The sequence below is a fragment of the Caretta caretta genome, chromosome 3 (genome assembly GCF_965140235.1).
Source record: "Caretta caretta isolate rCarCar2 chromosome 3, rCarCar1.hap1, whole genome shotgun sequence".
NCBI lineage: Eukaryota > Metazoa > Chordata > Testudines > Cheloniidae > Caretta > Caretta caretta.
Genome location: NC_134208.1, coordinates 195,482,166 through 195,496,445, shown reverse-complemented (window position 1 = coordinate 195,496,445; position 14,280 = coordinate 195,482,166). Strand labels below are relative to the sequence as shown.

The window sequence follows — 14,280 nt, the reverse complement described above, 5'->3', positions numbered from 1 at the left end:
AGCCGGAAAATGAAATCTGATTTGCAGGTGCTGCAGATGGCTGCCGTCTTTATTTTCAAAAGTATGGCCTGTGGAGACTTTCGGTGTCATTTCCAGAAGTGGTCAGCATTGGCCTACCTCTGCTCCCACTCAGGGGAATCTTGCCCATAGGGTGAGATTTTCAAACACGCCTATTGTTAGTCTTGTAAACTTACTATATTTGACCTGGAAGTTATTTAGAGACCAACACAGGATTCCAGGATACTATTTTTCATGGTCACTTTCCCAAGCATAACAGGACTTTCAGCCCATTCTGGTGGGGGGGGGGGGTTGTTTATCACACTGAATTTTTTACTCAGTTAATGTTTAGCTTGAATTTGGAGTTTAACGGGCCCCCTGCATGCATTTCCAGTTCAGGTCTAGACTCTCACAGCCTCCACCTCCAGCCTACTTCATAGCCACGGGTACAGGGGGTTGCCCACACTTTCTCTTGCTCCCTGCTAGCAATAGGGCCTGGGGAAGGCAGTGGAGGAAAGGAGATAGGAGCTGGATCCTGTCAGTGCTGCAGATACAGAGCCTCGGCCTGCCTCCCCCTCAGGTTTTCAGCACTTTCCTTCTCCCCTGGCTGGTAGCTGTGGCAGCAGCATTCTCTCACAACCTATACTGGCTTGAAGGTGCACTGGCCAGCCTGTTTCTCAACCCACCAGGATAATGAGACTGGGAATCCCCACCGCATTTCTTCTGTGGCTGGATCCATGATTCTAACATGCTCCAGCAGAGCAGCAGCTGTCGCTTGCCCTCTTCTGCTGGTTCTCATCCTGGCTGGCCCCTTGGGTCTGCAGCCTGCTGGAATTCGGGATTCTCAGTCTCTCACTGGGTTCCTGGAGGCAAGGAGAAGAGTGCTTCGTCCACAGTGGGATCTGTGCATGGCAGCTACAAGCTTGTCAACTGCTTCCCTCATCCCCATTTTCTTGTCGGGCCCCTCCCAGATCCTGCTGCCTCCAGAAGTCACTTTTGTCCCATTGGGTCAAATCCTGAGCAGTGCTGACCCCTGAGAGATCAAACCCTTCCCCCCTGCAGTGGAAGTTGCAGGTACTCATTGTGACAGTTCTCAGGGTACCCAGGACCGAGAGTCTTCACCAGCCTAGTAGTCACCCAAGCACTCTCCTCCAAGCTATGCCAGCCCTGACTTTGCCCTGCAGGTTATCAGGAGGTGTACTCCAGTCCGTGTCCCTTTGAAGTGTCCCCTTGTAGTGTTCAGCCTCTTATCCGTAGAACACTCACAGAAATACCCAGTCTGGTGTCCCCAAATGGACAGTGTACACACCAGCTTTTATGATTCAACTCAGGATCAGCACGTTGCTTAAGATCACAGCACTGAAGTATATTTATAGAGAAAATAACAATAAGTTTATTATAAAAGAGTCAAGTGATAGTGAGTAAGGAAACTGGAAACAAAAGGTTATATGGAAAACAAAATTATAACACACTTCCTAGAGACTAGACTAGACTTAACAAGTTGTTATCTTGCCTAAAGAAGCTTATCTCACCCAAAGTCCTCTGCAGCATTTCACCCAAGGTTTCATCCCATTTCCATGACTGTAAAGACGCTGCCCATTTATTTCCTAGGCCCAGGATCCGGAGGTGCCTTCTTTGCCTTCTGCTTATATCCCCAAAGTTCATGTATGTTTCAGAGACAGCATAACCCCCATGGATTGTTTTCCTATGTGCTGCTGCCCTGTTGGCTTTACCTCTCTTTGATAACTTCTATGTAAATGGACAACCATTGTGTTCGCTTACAATGCTTAATTAACATCTCAACAGAGACAGGTGAATAGACATCTTTTGTTTGACAGAAAGTCTGTTTCTCCATCTCTGTTGTGATGCAGAATATAAGAACACATTTCAATATATAAACATGACTCCTTACCTGATATCTGTACATACATTTCACAATGATATCAATGACCAGTTGTAACCCTGGCTTTCATTTGAGACCTCACATGACATTCTTTGGTAAACCAGAATGCACATACCAGGATCAGGATTATCCTTGTAATCCCCTTGCCAGTTGTCATTAAGTCCTAGCAATTTACTCCAGGAGTTTGCTCCCACTGAGTAATCTGCAGTATTTAGAGTCTTTCACTACACCTTGAAAAGATGGGGAAATGAAAAACACCCACTGATAAACTCTTTGAGGAAGATCCTTTTAATTCCAGTCTCTAAAACTGCCTGACACTGACTTTTCTGTTCTAACATTAGAGTGTATCACCCCTAAAAAACTGCCAAGCAAAGCAGCATTATGGACACAAAACAAAAATAGCTTTCATAAGAGCTTTGTTCGCTGGTGTCAGACAGGACACACATCTTGTTGCCTTAATTTAGGTATTTAGCAGAAACATTATTGATCGCTGTTCTGTTCCTCAAAACTCACTGAAGAGCTTACAGTTTGTTTATTTTTTAGCAGACTGAATGAAATCTATGTCCCAGAAAGGGTCTGCTAAGATATAGACCATCCAATTTCAATCTGTAGTTAACATAAAAAAAAGGAATATAACAATTAAAAGATGATTAGTATTATCTATATCACAGGAGCATCTGTGAAGCTCAGTCCAGGGCCCCTTTGTGGTAGGCAATATGTAGACAAGTAATAAAGGTGACAGTCCCTGCCCCAGAAAGTGACAGAGGGGATGCAACAGCAGTACAAAACAGATAGATGGGGTGGAGTTGAGTGGGAGCATGAGATAATAAAATGAACATAGCTGAGCAAAAATATAACTCCCCTCTAGCATAATCCACCGATACTATAGGGCCTGATCCAGTAGCCATTCAAATCAATGAGAGGCTTTACAGTGACTTCAGTGGGCTTTGGATCAGGCCTGTAATGTAATTAACATCGGACACATGAAAAGGAGAAGAAGGAAAAAGATTGCCCCATGTTAAATTGAATACTTTGTATCTTGATGAAGAATACTGCTGTAAGGCACCTAGCACATTCAGATCTAGTCTGGAGCCCATCTTAATACTAAATGCTATGTGTTGTTAAAAGATAAAAAGTCCCTGTCCAAATGTAACTATCATCCATCCATAAGTAACATGACAGCAGAGTTGAAATGCAGCTGCTGAATGATGCTTTTAGTTTCGTTTTGTCTGACCACCCTTCCCTAGAGGCACTAGGACTACTCCTGGTGGAATTAAAGAGGCTCCACCCTGGCATAATTCCGGTGTTTGAAAAAAACTTTTTATACGTGATCGGGAAAAAATCTTTGCACAACATCACTGGCTATAACAGCCAGATATTAATGTCAGACTACGAATACTCGATGGTGTTCCAGGAAACACAGCACTCCATCAAAAAAGAGCCCTGCAAGGTGTAAAAATTAAAAGAGAACAGAACAGAAAAGAATGCCACCTTTTAAGCTGCCAAAAGTCACATTCAAATCTTCTAAGAAAAAGAAACAGAAACATGGTTTTCAAAGTGCATCCCAAAGCGTGCTTGGCAGCTAAATCCCAGTCAGATAAGTACAGTGGGCCTGAGTCCATGCAGCTCACTGGGGTGTCAACTCCTGGCAAAATTTGGCCTGGTGCACTGGTAATGAAAATTCTTCTCTCAGTTGAACCAGGGTAATTTAGGAGTAACTCCACTGTTTGTGTAAATAAGCATACATAAGTAAATATACTTAAATAAATCCTTTCATGTAGAGGAGAGAAAACATTTATTGCAAAATGAAAATTTCAAAAATGAAACATTTTGTTCTGATTTTAATGTTTGAAATTTTTATACTATAAGATTTCAAAACAAAAATCATTTCAAAGTGAGTAATCAAAACGTTCTGATAAGGTCATTTTGACCTTATTAAAATGATTTTTTTTCAATTTTTTTCCGAAATGAAAATTCATCAATATGAACACATTCCCATGAAAAGTTTTGAGTTCAACAAAAGGGAATTTTCTGATGGAAAAAATGTTCAGTTAGAAAAAATTTTAGCAGCTCTACTGACACTCCTTTTCCTTACTGCCTGCAAGCAAACGCAGCTTGGAATCTGATTCAGATTGGGTTCTTTCTGACCTGTGCATCACCTATTCCTGAGGGAATTCCACACTGAAACGTTAAAAATTCTGTGCACAATATTTTAAAATTCTGCATATTTTATTTGTCAAAATAACACAATATAATCACACCATTTTCAACTATTTGCTGACAATTATTTGGAAATAAATTACCAAAAGAATTGAAAATGGTGTGATTACATTGTTATTGTGTTTCTGTGTTATTTTGACAATTAAAATATGCAGAACTTTGCAGAATTTAAATTTTTTAAACTTTTTGGTGAAGTATCCTCTCAAGAGTATCAGTATTCTGTGTGGTTCAATCTGGGTGCGGGCAGCTCGGTGCGGGGTCTGGGTGCAGGGGGGAATCTGGATGCACAAGGGCTTGGTGCAGGGGGAATGGGACTCTGCAGGGAAGTCCAGGTGAAGGTGGTTAGGGCTCAGTGGGGGGCTTGGTGCGGGGGGTCAGTGTGCAGCTAGTTTGGGCTCAGTGGGGTGGGGGTCTGAGTGTGGGGGGCGCCTGATACACAGGCTGAGACTCGGCGGAATGAGGGTTTAGGGAGTTGTTGGTGGGGTTCTAGGTGTGGGGGGCTCCTGATGTGGAGGGGGCTCAGTGGGGGGTGGGTTTTGAGTGCGTGGGTTGGGGAAGGGGTCACTGTACAGGGAGCTGCTCCCCCTGTCTGCCCCAACCCCTGTGCACCCAGACACCCCTGCACCCAACCCCCGCCACTCTTCAAACAAGGATTCTCTCTCTTAAAGTTGCTGGTTTTATTTGAAGTGCATCAGTGTTCTGAATTTTTGTCAACATTTATTCTACATTTTAAACTTTTATCTGGGAATATATTTATCTTTCTGGTGTTGAGCAGATGTCTACTTCAACTAGCCAGAAGTCTAGTTATTTATTACCTCTAATCTTTTATTGTGCTTAGATTAGCTAATAAAACAACCTGGGCTATTAAGAGGTATGTGTTGTCAATGGGAAAAAATGGTTTGTCAAAACGATTATATTTTTATTAAGCCATGAGAGCACTCAGTCAGATCCTATTTTGTTGTTATGCCAAACAAGTCCACAGTACTTCTAGGGAAGTGAGTTCAAAAGGACTGGCAGAGAGCGCTTGTCAGCATATCGTGAGCTCATTTATGTGAAAAGCTAGATCAGTTTTATTATCCCCTTACTTGCACCAATTAGCCAAACTATTTCTGAGAACATGAAGCATGTTTTCATTTGCACCGCCTAAGCCTGATGGTGCTGACAGAGAAAGATGGATTAAGAACTTTTCACTATTTCCCACCTTTTTTCTAAATACCACCTGTAGAATGTATCTGTAGCTAACCAATAGCAAACCATGAGTCTAGAATGCAGGAGGCTGTTTGCATAAACGAGTTATTATAGGAGGTGGAATAAGCCTGAATAGGGTTTGGTTCCTCCCACTAAATAATGCTATGTATTATCAGTAGCGATGGGTAATTAGCTATGGCGGATACCTGCTTTACAAAAATATAGGAGTAGCTTTGATACCTGAAATATCTTACAGAACATGCTCCCTCCCAGGGCCATGGAGAAGAGACTTTCTAACCTTTAACTAGTGCCCCAGTTCTGTCCTGACCATGAGTGATTTGTCACCATTTTGACCTGTACCAGTCCTTCTGCCCTGATGCTTGGATAACTACTGCTGGAGTCAATGGGGAAGTTTGCATGCACAAGGACTGCAGGATCTGACCTTAACTAGTTCCCATGAATACTGAAACAGAAGCACATTCCCTTTTATTTCCTCTGCAGTGTTGTTGGGTTGCTTTGCATAATGTCCCTTTCCTTTCCTTGGGAGGTTCTGCCATGCTGATTTCAGACTTATCAGACAGCAAAATAACAAGAGGTTCATTTTTATTCAATTCCATATCAGTATGATGCCTAACAAACATGCTGTTTATTTTCATACCACAGATCCCTATTGCCACAGAGATCGAAGGGATGAATATTCTGGGACTGGTTTTGTTTGCTCTGGTTTTGGGAGTAGCTTTGAAAAAGCTTGGCCCAGAAGGAGAAGATCTGATTCGTTTCTTTAACTCATTCAATGAGGCAACTATGGTCTTGGTGTCTTGGATTATGTGGTAAGTGTGGTTGTAAATACGTTACCAAGACAGCAGTGCTTCCTGGTTTAGGAATGTCTGTCTTTACCTACCTAGCTGGGTTTTTGATGCCACATCCATTACCAGAGTAAAGAGTGAGTGGCATGGCATCAGTGGAATGAGTCTGGTACTTTATGGCTGTTTTGCCCACTATATTTTCTCCCGTGTTTATCTGTGATGCCTCTTGAAAATAAAGAATGTAGCCTCTTTCTTTGCACATGAGCAATATCCAGAAGGTCGCTTGCACTGTAGGCTGTCTCTTGAGAATGACAGGCAGTCCTCCAGGAATCAGCTGCAGGACTCAATTTTGATTACTTTGAAAATCAAGCCCTATTTTTTCTAAGCACCAGAAGCCTGGGTGAGTACACAATTACATGCCCAATTTTTATGCAACTTTACTGTGACTGCACAAGCAAGTTGGGAATTTGTACATGCAAAACCCCAATTTGCATGCACAGTTGTAATAATTGCATGTGCAAACTAGGTGCACAGTTGTGATCCCATATTTTAGTTCATTCCTTTATCTTATGATTATTTGAAATTCAGGCTCTGAATACAAACTCAGATATAGCAAAACACTCGGAAAACAGAATATGTTTAACTATAACACAACATTACTCGGGTTCCAAGGAAAGTCTACTTTTGAAGAAGTGCTTGGGTACAGAACACAGAACTGACAAAACACAACTGAAAACCGCGGTCCCTTCATATAAGAAGACTAGTTAGGAGTTCCCATTAGAGTGACAAAATAGGTGAAAATCTTGACCCTATTGAAGTCAACAGGAGTTTTGTCATTGACTTCAGTGGAGCCAGGATTTCCCCTTAGATCTTATGTCTCAATTCATATAGGAAAGACCTCTTTCATGTTCCTGGGTGGGAAGGGAATATGGGAGCCAATACTTTCAACATACAGATAGGATTGCCAATTTTAGTTGGACATATTCCTGGAGGTTTCAACTCATGACATAATCTTTAACTAAAGATTAATCTTTAATTCCTGGAGACTCCCAGACAATTCTGGAGGGTTGGCAACCCTACCTACAAACCAACATCTCATTAACATTCCTAATCTCCCAGAGATAGCCCTCCTCCCACATCTGCTGGATGTCTATGTATTTTCTAAGGAGGCTGAACCTCTGATGATAGTTTATTTTATCTCCTTCTGCAGAATTGTAATAGTGGGACCTCCCCTTCACCCCCTTCTCTGGAGTCCAGCCATTTCCAGTCAATGAACACTCGGAGACCAGTCATGCATACATTTCTGTGTGACATTTGCCATGAGAGTTTTAGATCCCTGCTAAAGTATGAGGAGAACTAACTATCCTACTATCCAAAGTATAGAAATGAAAAACCATAAGTACAATTACAGTAAAAGATAGCTGAAACTCATTTGTCCCAACATTTTACAAAAGCTAAGGTCAATCATAAATGTTTCCAATATTATATATATATATATTAATCCAGTGTTTTTTTTTAATTTCAGTTTTTAAAAAGTAAATATTCCTGTGTGGTAGTTGCAACTTGACCCGTGCAACATTAAGACTATAAAGGAAAGTAAAAGTGAATCCACTGATTTGTTTTTCATTGTCTAAGCTGAGAGCAAAACAAGAAGCAAAGAAACAGTGGAAAGAGGAAAGTGGAATTTTAAACACTCATCCAAGTTTACTAATCTAAGGTGTAATTATTGATGGGGTAAGAGAAGGTGTTAATTTTAGATCAGATTTGCCAGCTGAAACACTCAATGTCCATATGGATAGGTTGGTTATGACTCTTCACAGTGAGCAACGTCATACTCAGCAAAGACCTCTGAAAAGTTTCAAAGCATGTTTCTAAAATCACTCTGCTAAAGAGTAACTCGTTTTACACCAGTTTAAGTGAAATCGCAATCAGAGCCCCAGATGTCATGCCTGCCATTCATTACATACTGTATACTGAATGGCTGGAGGTTACATCTTATGTAAGAGACCCAAACTGCTAAACTGTCTATGGGAATATCATTCTGCCAATCAAACAATGCTTAGCCAATAGCATCTTACCCTAGGTGCTGAAACTGCACCCAGAAGAACCACAACCATTCAGGAAGTCTCTCAAATTATGCTCTGTCCTTTTCTACCTCCATGTATATACATCCTGACAGGTGCGTTTTTTTTTCACTTGAACTGCTGTTTTTTCCCCAAGAAGTGGAATGGATTCAACAAAATATCTGACCTTATAAATACAGACCTTTCTGTTCATTTCTGTCATTAGGGATTTAAATTTAAAAGTCTCAAAGCAGCTTAAGGCTTTCACTCTGGAGTGTAATTCCTAGGCTATCAAAAACTGATAGAGGGTGGTTCTTGTACTCAGCTCATTAATGAAGCTAACTCTCCACATTAATCAGCCATATGTAATCCTTTTCTTTGTGGATTATTGGAATGCTTCTGAGCCTGACATGGCAACATACAGTAATTCTCACTTCTCTTTCCTTCTCTAAGGCTATCGGTGTCCTCCTGATATTTATCCAAAATCTCTCACACTTTTCAAGTAACAGTTAGGGATGGGCAAAACTGTTCTTACGAGATAAGTGTCTGGAATCTCCTCCCCTTCTGTGAACCAAACCCAACCATCAAACCTTTAAGGGCTGTTGTCAGCTAGTGGTTAAAGTAAATTGAAATAAGATGAGAAGCCTTCATCATACCAGCCAAGGAGGGGGAGCTGCTGCTCACACAGGCCAGGGCAAGGACTGGGGTACTGTACAAGAGGTGACATTGGCTCTCTCTTGAGGGCAGGGGCAGATTGTGGGATGGAAGAGGAAAGGACATGTCAGTGGATCTACTCATATTCTGATCCACCAGCTATTGCTTTGGGGGCCCAGGGACTAGAGTAAGCCTGGAAACTGGAGTAGCAGCTGCTGTGCTGTGGTGAGAATTTCTTCTCTTTTCATCTCCAGGGAATTCCCCAGCACACAGCCGGGCTCCTTGGGCTGGAGATGTGTTTGGGGCCTAAATGCAGCTCCCAAGGAGCTCCCTTTGAGGACTGTAAACTGTTGCTGACAAAGGAAACCACAAACAAATTATTGATGCCTGAAGATTTGGTGTGTCCGTAGATGGGTGTGTGTATAGAGCTGTAGGCCTGAGTGAGACTCCAAACGTGCAGTTGTTGTAGACAAATACTAGAGTTAAATGGCTTCCGTGGGCTGGCCCTGTGCCTTCTGAGCTTCAGGAACTAACCTGGCATCCTCGCTGATGGAATAAAACTCCACAATACACATCTTCTCCTGCACTCTCTCCTGTGGGCATGCAATCTCCCTGATAGCTTCTGCCAACATTCCTGTACCATCTCCGCTCCTGGCAGTGCCACTTTACAGCCTTCTTGGATGTTACTTTCAGGCCAAGGGCCAATGACAGCTTATCTAGCCTGACAACGTCCCCTTTAGCAACCAAGAGAGAGCACAGTTCATGGTAAATTTGTTTAGTGTAAGTGTATAGAGCGCATGGCCCCATGTAGTCTGTGGTTCTGGAGGCATGGAATTCACTGCAGATTTCACCCCTTCAGTAGGGGAAGAGTGCTGTACACAAGTTGCCTGGTGGGAAGAATTTGGTCCCTAAAAACGAAAGTGGCAGGTGTCTTTTTAAGGCTTGTTCCTCTTGCTTTATATTAATCAAAGACAACCCTTTTTTTTCTTTATATAGGTATGTGCCTATTGGCATTACATTCCTTGTTGGAAGCAAGATTGTGGAAATGGAAGATATTGTCCTTCTGGTAACCAGCCTGGGAAAATACATCTTTGCCTCAATTCTGGGTCACGTCATCCATGGAGGAATCATTTTGCCGCTTGTGTATTTTGCATTCACACGCAAAAATCCTTTCAGCTTTCTCTTAGGACTTATAACGCCATTGGCAACGGCCTTTGCCACTTGTTCAAGGTGTGCTATTGTGCTTGTTTCTGAAATGGAATAATGGTATGCTAAATCCACGTTTTAATTTGAACAAGTTTCAGATGCAAATATTGGCCCTGATTCTGCAAAGGACTGTGGTTAGGCATATGGTATCCCCCTTACGGATTCCCACTGATGTCAGTGAGACACCAGAAGGGTTAACTCTACATCCGGGCATAACCTTTTGCAATATTGATGCCATTATTAGCAATGATGTGCAGCCCATATTTCAACAACTTCAGCGACACTGTGTGTGGGACGGGGGAATCTGTTTGCTTTCCCATTTAAAGAAAATCTCTTTCCTAACCATAACCAAGGAAGAAGGCAATACCACTTTGCAAAGGAGCTGTTGCTTTTGCTGAGAATAGTTATACATTGCTCTTGGCCAAGCTTTTCAAAAGGGACTAGTGATCTGGGGTGCCCAATTTGAGGCATTATAAAGGTCCAGATTTTCAAAAAGTTCTGACCCCACACCTGCCCTTTGAAAATCAGGCCCTTTTAAGACCTCTCATATCAGGCACCCAAAGTCACTAGTCAGTGTTGAAAATCTTGGCCTAGAATTCTATGTAGCAGTACTAGGGAAATACTAAGAATGATAATAAACTGACAGCTTATGCACTGGGTTGGACAGGACTGCACTGCTCCATGGTTGTCTTATTTCCTGTCTGTTTCTAGCTCAGCTACTCTCCCATCAATGATCAAGTGTATTGAAGAAAACAATGGAGTAGACAAGAGGATAAGTAGGTTCATCCTTCCTATTGGGGCCACTGTGAACATGGATGGAGCCGCTATATTCCAGTGCGTGGCAGCTGTGTTTATTGCTCAGCTGAACAATGTTGACCTCAATGCTGGACAGATCTTTACTATTCTGTAAGTTACTTGTAATTCAAACCACATCTCCCTGGCCCCCAAACACCATGCTAAGCCTGGGGTCTTTCTGTTTTTAAACACAAATCATTTTTTAATACCTAGCAGTTCAAATTCCAGACCTACAGTTGCCAGTTTTGGTTGGATGTATTCCTGAAGATTTCATCACATGACATAATCTTTGATTCCTGGAGACTCCAGGACAACCCAAACCAGACCTCTGAACTGAAGTTGTACATTGCTGTGGAACGTATTATCCAACAATACAACAGGAGTCTTTAAAGCTTTATAAATCTCGTTTTGACGTGTACTGGAATTTAGGGAGGTTTGATAAATTTGGAGATTAAGGGCTAGATCTGAATCTTAAATGGATACTGAGCATCTCAAAAATGCCATTTGTGCAGAACTCTTCTCTCCATCTCAAGCTCCCCTTTCCCCATCCCCTGGCCATCAAGCTAGGTAATTCCATGGCCTTTGCTATGCCCTTGCCTGCCATATCCTCCTTAACCCCTTATTCTCCTTTACCTCTCATGTTTGGATGCCAGTAAGTCACTTCTTTCTTTACAACCAATCCAAACCCTGTCCTTTCCTTCCCCTCCTCACTGCTAATAGCTGTGTTCCTTCCTGCCTTGATAATTTCCCACCTTGTCTATGGTAACTTCCCTTTCTCTGGCCTTTCCTGTGCCCATGCTGCTGGCCTTTCCTGTGCCCTGTCTATCCAGAATGCTGCCCTCGCGTTCGTCATCCACACGCAGCCCTTTGACCACATTGCTCCCCTTGCGCTTGCTTTGGCAGCTCCACATCACCTTCTGTGTCAGTTTCATACACGTGCCGTATGCCTCTGCCCTGGCCTGTGTCCCATCCCTAGCTTTCCATGACTGCCCTGTTCAGAGCCGTTACTCCGCGTATCCTTTTGCATGCCCCTTTTTTGCCCTCCTATTTGTCTATCAATACTGCACCCATCCCTGTGTTAATCAAACACCTTCTCCCTCAAGCATCCTCATGCTGGGCTGTTCCGTCCACACCTGAAATAGCCTATATACCATGAGCCGTCCTTTTCATCCTTCAGATCCCTCCCCAAGACCCTCCAAAATTCCTCAGTGATCCCACAAGTAATTTTTAGCACCCCGAAGACACCAACATTCTGCATCCCGCAGACATCCCTGGGACATATTCTGGGTACTCCCCTTCCTCCCAGCCATCCGCTTCCTTTCCTTGCTCTTTTGCTTGCATGTTGTCCATTTGGATCACTTACACTCCTCTGGGCAGGAACAGGTCTAATTCTGACTGCAAAGCATCCAGCACACTTTGATTGCTGTTATCATTTTTCATGTACATGGCAGAGATAAACTGTGATGCACGTTGCTCATCTGAAAATACACTGGTAGTATTAGCAGCAGAGTCATTCCTTGGATAGCTAGTTTTGATTCTTGCAGAATAACAGCACTCAGTACCCAACAGTATTCATTTCCATTACTGTACATCAGCAGAACACGTGGCCCAATACGGAAGAATCTGTAGACAAAGAAGTTACATTTGCCCCCCTCCTTTTGCTTTGGTTAAAATTGCCCCTGTAGGAGAATATGCACTGTAACCATTGAATGAGTGTGTTACTGAATTTGCACTAACTCGTGTTTGAAAACGTTCTCAGTGTGACTGCCACTGCAGCCAGCGTTGGAGCAGCTGGAGTCCCAGCTGGAGGTGTTCTGACCATTGCTATTATCCTGGAGGCCATTGGACTTCCCACCAACGATCTATCCTTGATATTAGCAGTGGACTGGATTGTGTAAGTACTGTATAATATATATTATCTGCTGCGGCATATGTAATTGGAAGCACAGCACTGGGGGAACAAAAGCAATGGTCTTGAAAATAAAAACTCAACTCACACAGTTGTATATCGAGTTTGCGCACACACTCTTTCTATCTTCACCAGAAAAGGCCGAGAATAACATAATTCTGTTTCAATTAAATAAGAACTGTAGGGCAGATCCTAAAGTACTTATTCAAATTTTACTTAATCTTTGTTGAGATGAAATTCCCATTGACTATAGTTCCCTGAAGAGGAATTATTTAGAGCTGTACAAGAGGGTATTGCTATAAATTAGATAGAAGAAAAAGAGAACTGAGGCTGAATAATGGGGAAAAGTTTCCTGAGCATTGGCTTCATTAGGCAGTGTGATGGTCTCCTGGGGAAAGCAGTACACATCCTGTTGCTTCAGACATTTAAAACTAGGTTAGACAAAGGACTGGGGAATATACTGTAGGGAACAATCCTACATTGGCAGAAGTGTGGAGTCAGGGGACAGCCAGTGATCATAAAACAGAGCTAATGCTGCTGCATGAACATGTTATGGGGCAGGTGCAATGTTCATCAGGATTTAGTTAGCTATTTTTGCACCTCTCCTTTCTTTGCTGTTGGAAAGAGCCAGATAAGGCCCAAATTCTGACATTCTTATTCAGTTCTGCTCAGCTCTTACCAAGACAAATCTCCCTTCTGAAATCAGCCTAACAGATCCCAGTGTGAAGAGTCTTATCCTGCTATTCAGACTAACTTTCTTCTCATGACTCCTAGATTTACCTTCTTGTACTGCCCTAAATAACTCCTCTCCCAGGGAGAAAGGTTAAAAGACTCCTTGTGTGTAGCTCTGCTTAGTGACATGGGGACCATCTGCGAATACCTGAGAGGCATAGATAGCTCTCCTGTCACTTTAACTGAGCTATCCAAAATGGGGCTCTTAAACTTTTCGCTCAACCAATCCCTTATGCACTTTAATCATTGCTGTCTGCCTGTGAGCTCCCACCAATTGGTATGTCTAGCTACAGCAGTGTTTCACCCGCTGACTCTTAACCCCTCCCTGCCCCGATGGCCAGAAAATTTATCAATCTTAATAACCCAGAAAGCCTAACATTAAAGTACTTTACCACCGACACTGCAGTGCTAGTGAAATAACAGGTTTACAGTGCACTGACCTAGGCTGCAGTCAAGACCATTGGCCAGAGAAGGCTATTGAGGCAAATCCTTGGGCCAGGTTATTGTTGGATGCACAAGGCAAGGGAAAAGGGCAACAGTCATTCTTCCTTCCCACCTCACCCCCACCCATTTCATTCTCATTGTGCAGGGGACTCAAGTTCAGGAATGGATTCAGGGCTCTCTCTTCCTTGTGCTGGTGGAGACAGCTGTGGAGGGAGGGAAGTGGAAGCAGTGGGATAGTGGAGAAAGCACATCTGTCTCAAGGGAGATCACTTGTGTGTGCTCCCCTGTCTAGAGGGGAAGTGTTACACTGGCAGCTGAAGAGGAAGCATAGAGATTGAGAACAACCAACACTAATAGTTGGAG

The 14,280-nt window shown here is 42.8% G+C and overlaps 1 protein-coding gene across 1 annotated transcript in view; it reads left to right on the top strand.

Moving 5' to 3' along the window:
- SLC1A4 (solute carrier family 1 member 4) overlaps nucleotides 1-14,280 on the top strand; it is a 41,888-nt gene that overhangs the window by 15,588 nt on the left and 12,020 nt on the right. Inside the window, exons 4-7 of the mRNA XM_048842703.2 lie at nucleotides 5,972-6,138; nucleotides 9,828-10,061; nucleotides 10,749-10,943; nucleotides 12,592-12,726. Coding sequence (XP_048698660.1) covers nucleotides 5,972-6,138; nucleotides 9,828-10,061; nucleotides 10,749-10,943; nucleotides 12,592-12,726 — 731 coding nt within the window. The remainder of the gene's footprint in view (nucleotides 1-5,971; nucleotides 6,139-9,827; nucleotides 10,062-10,748; nucleotides 10,944-12,591; nucleotides 12,727-14,280) is intronic.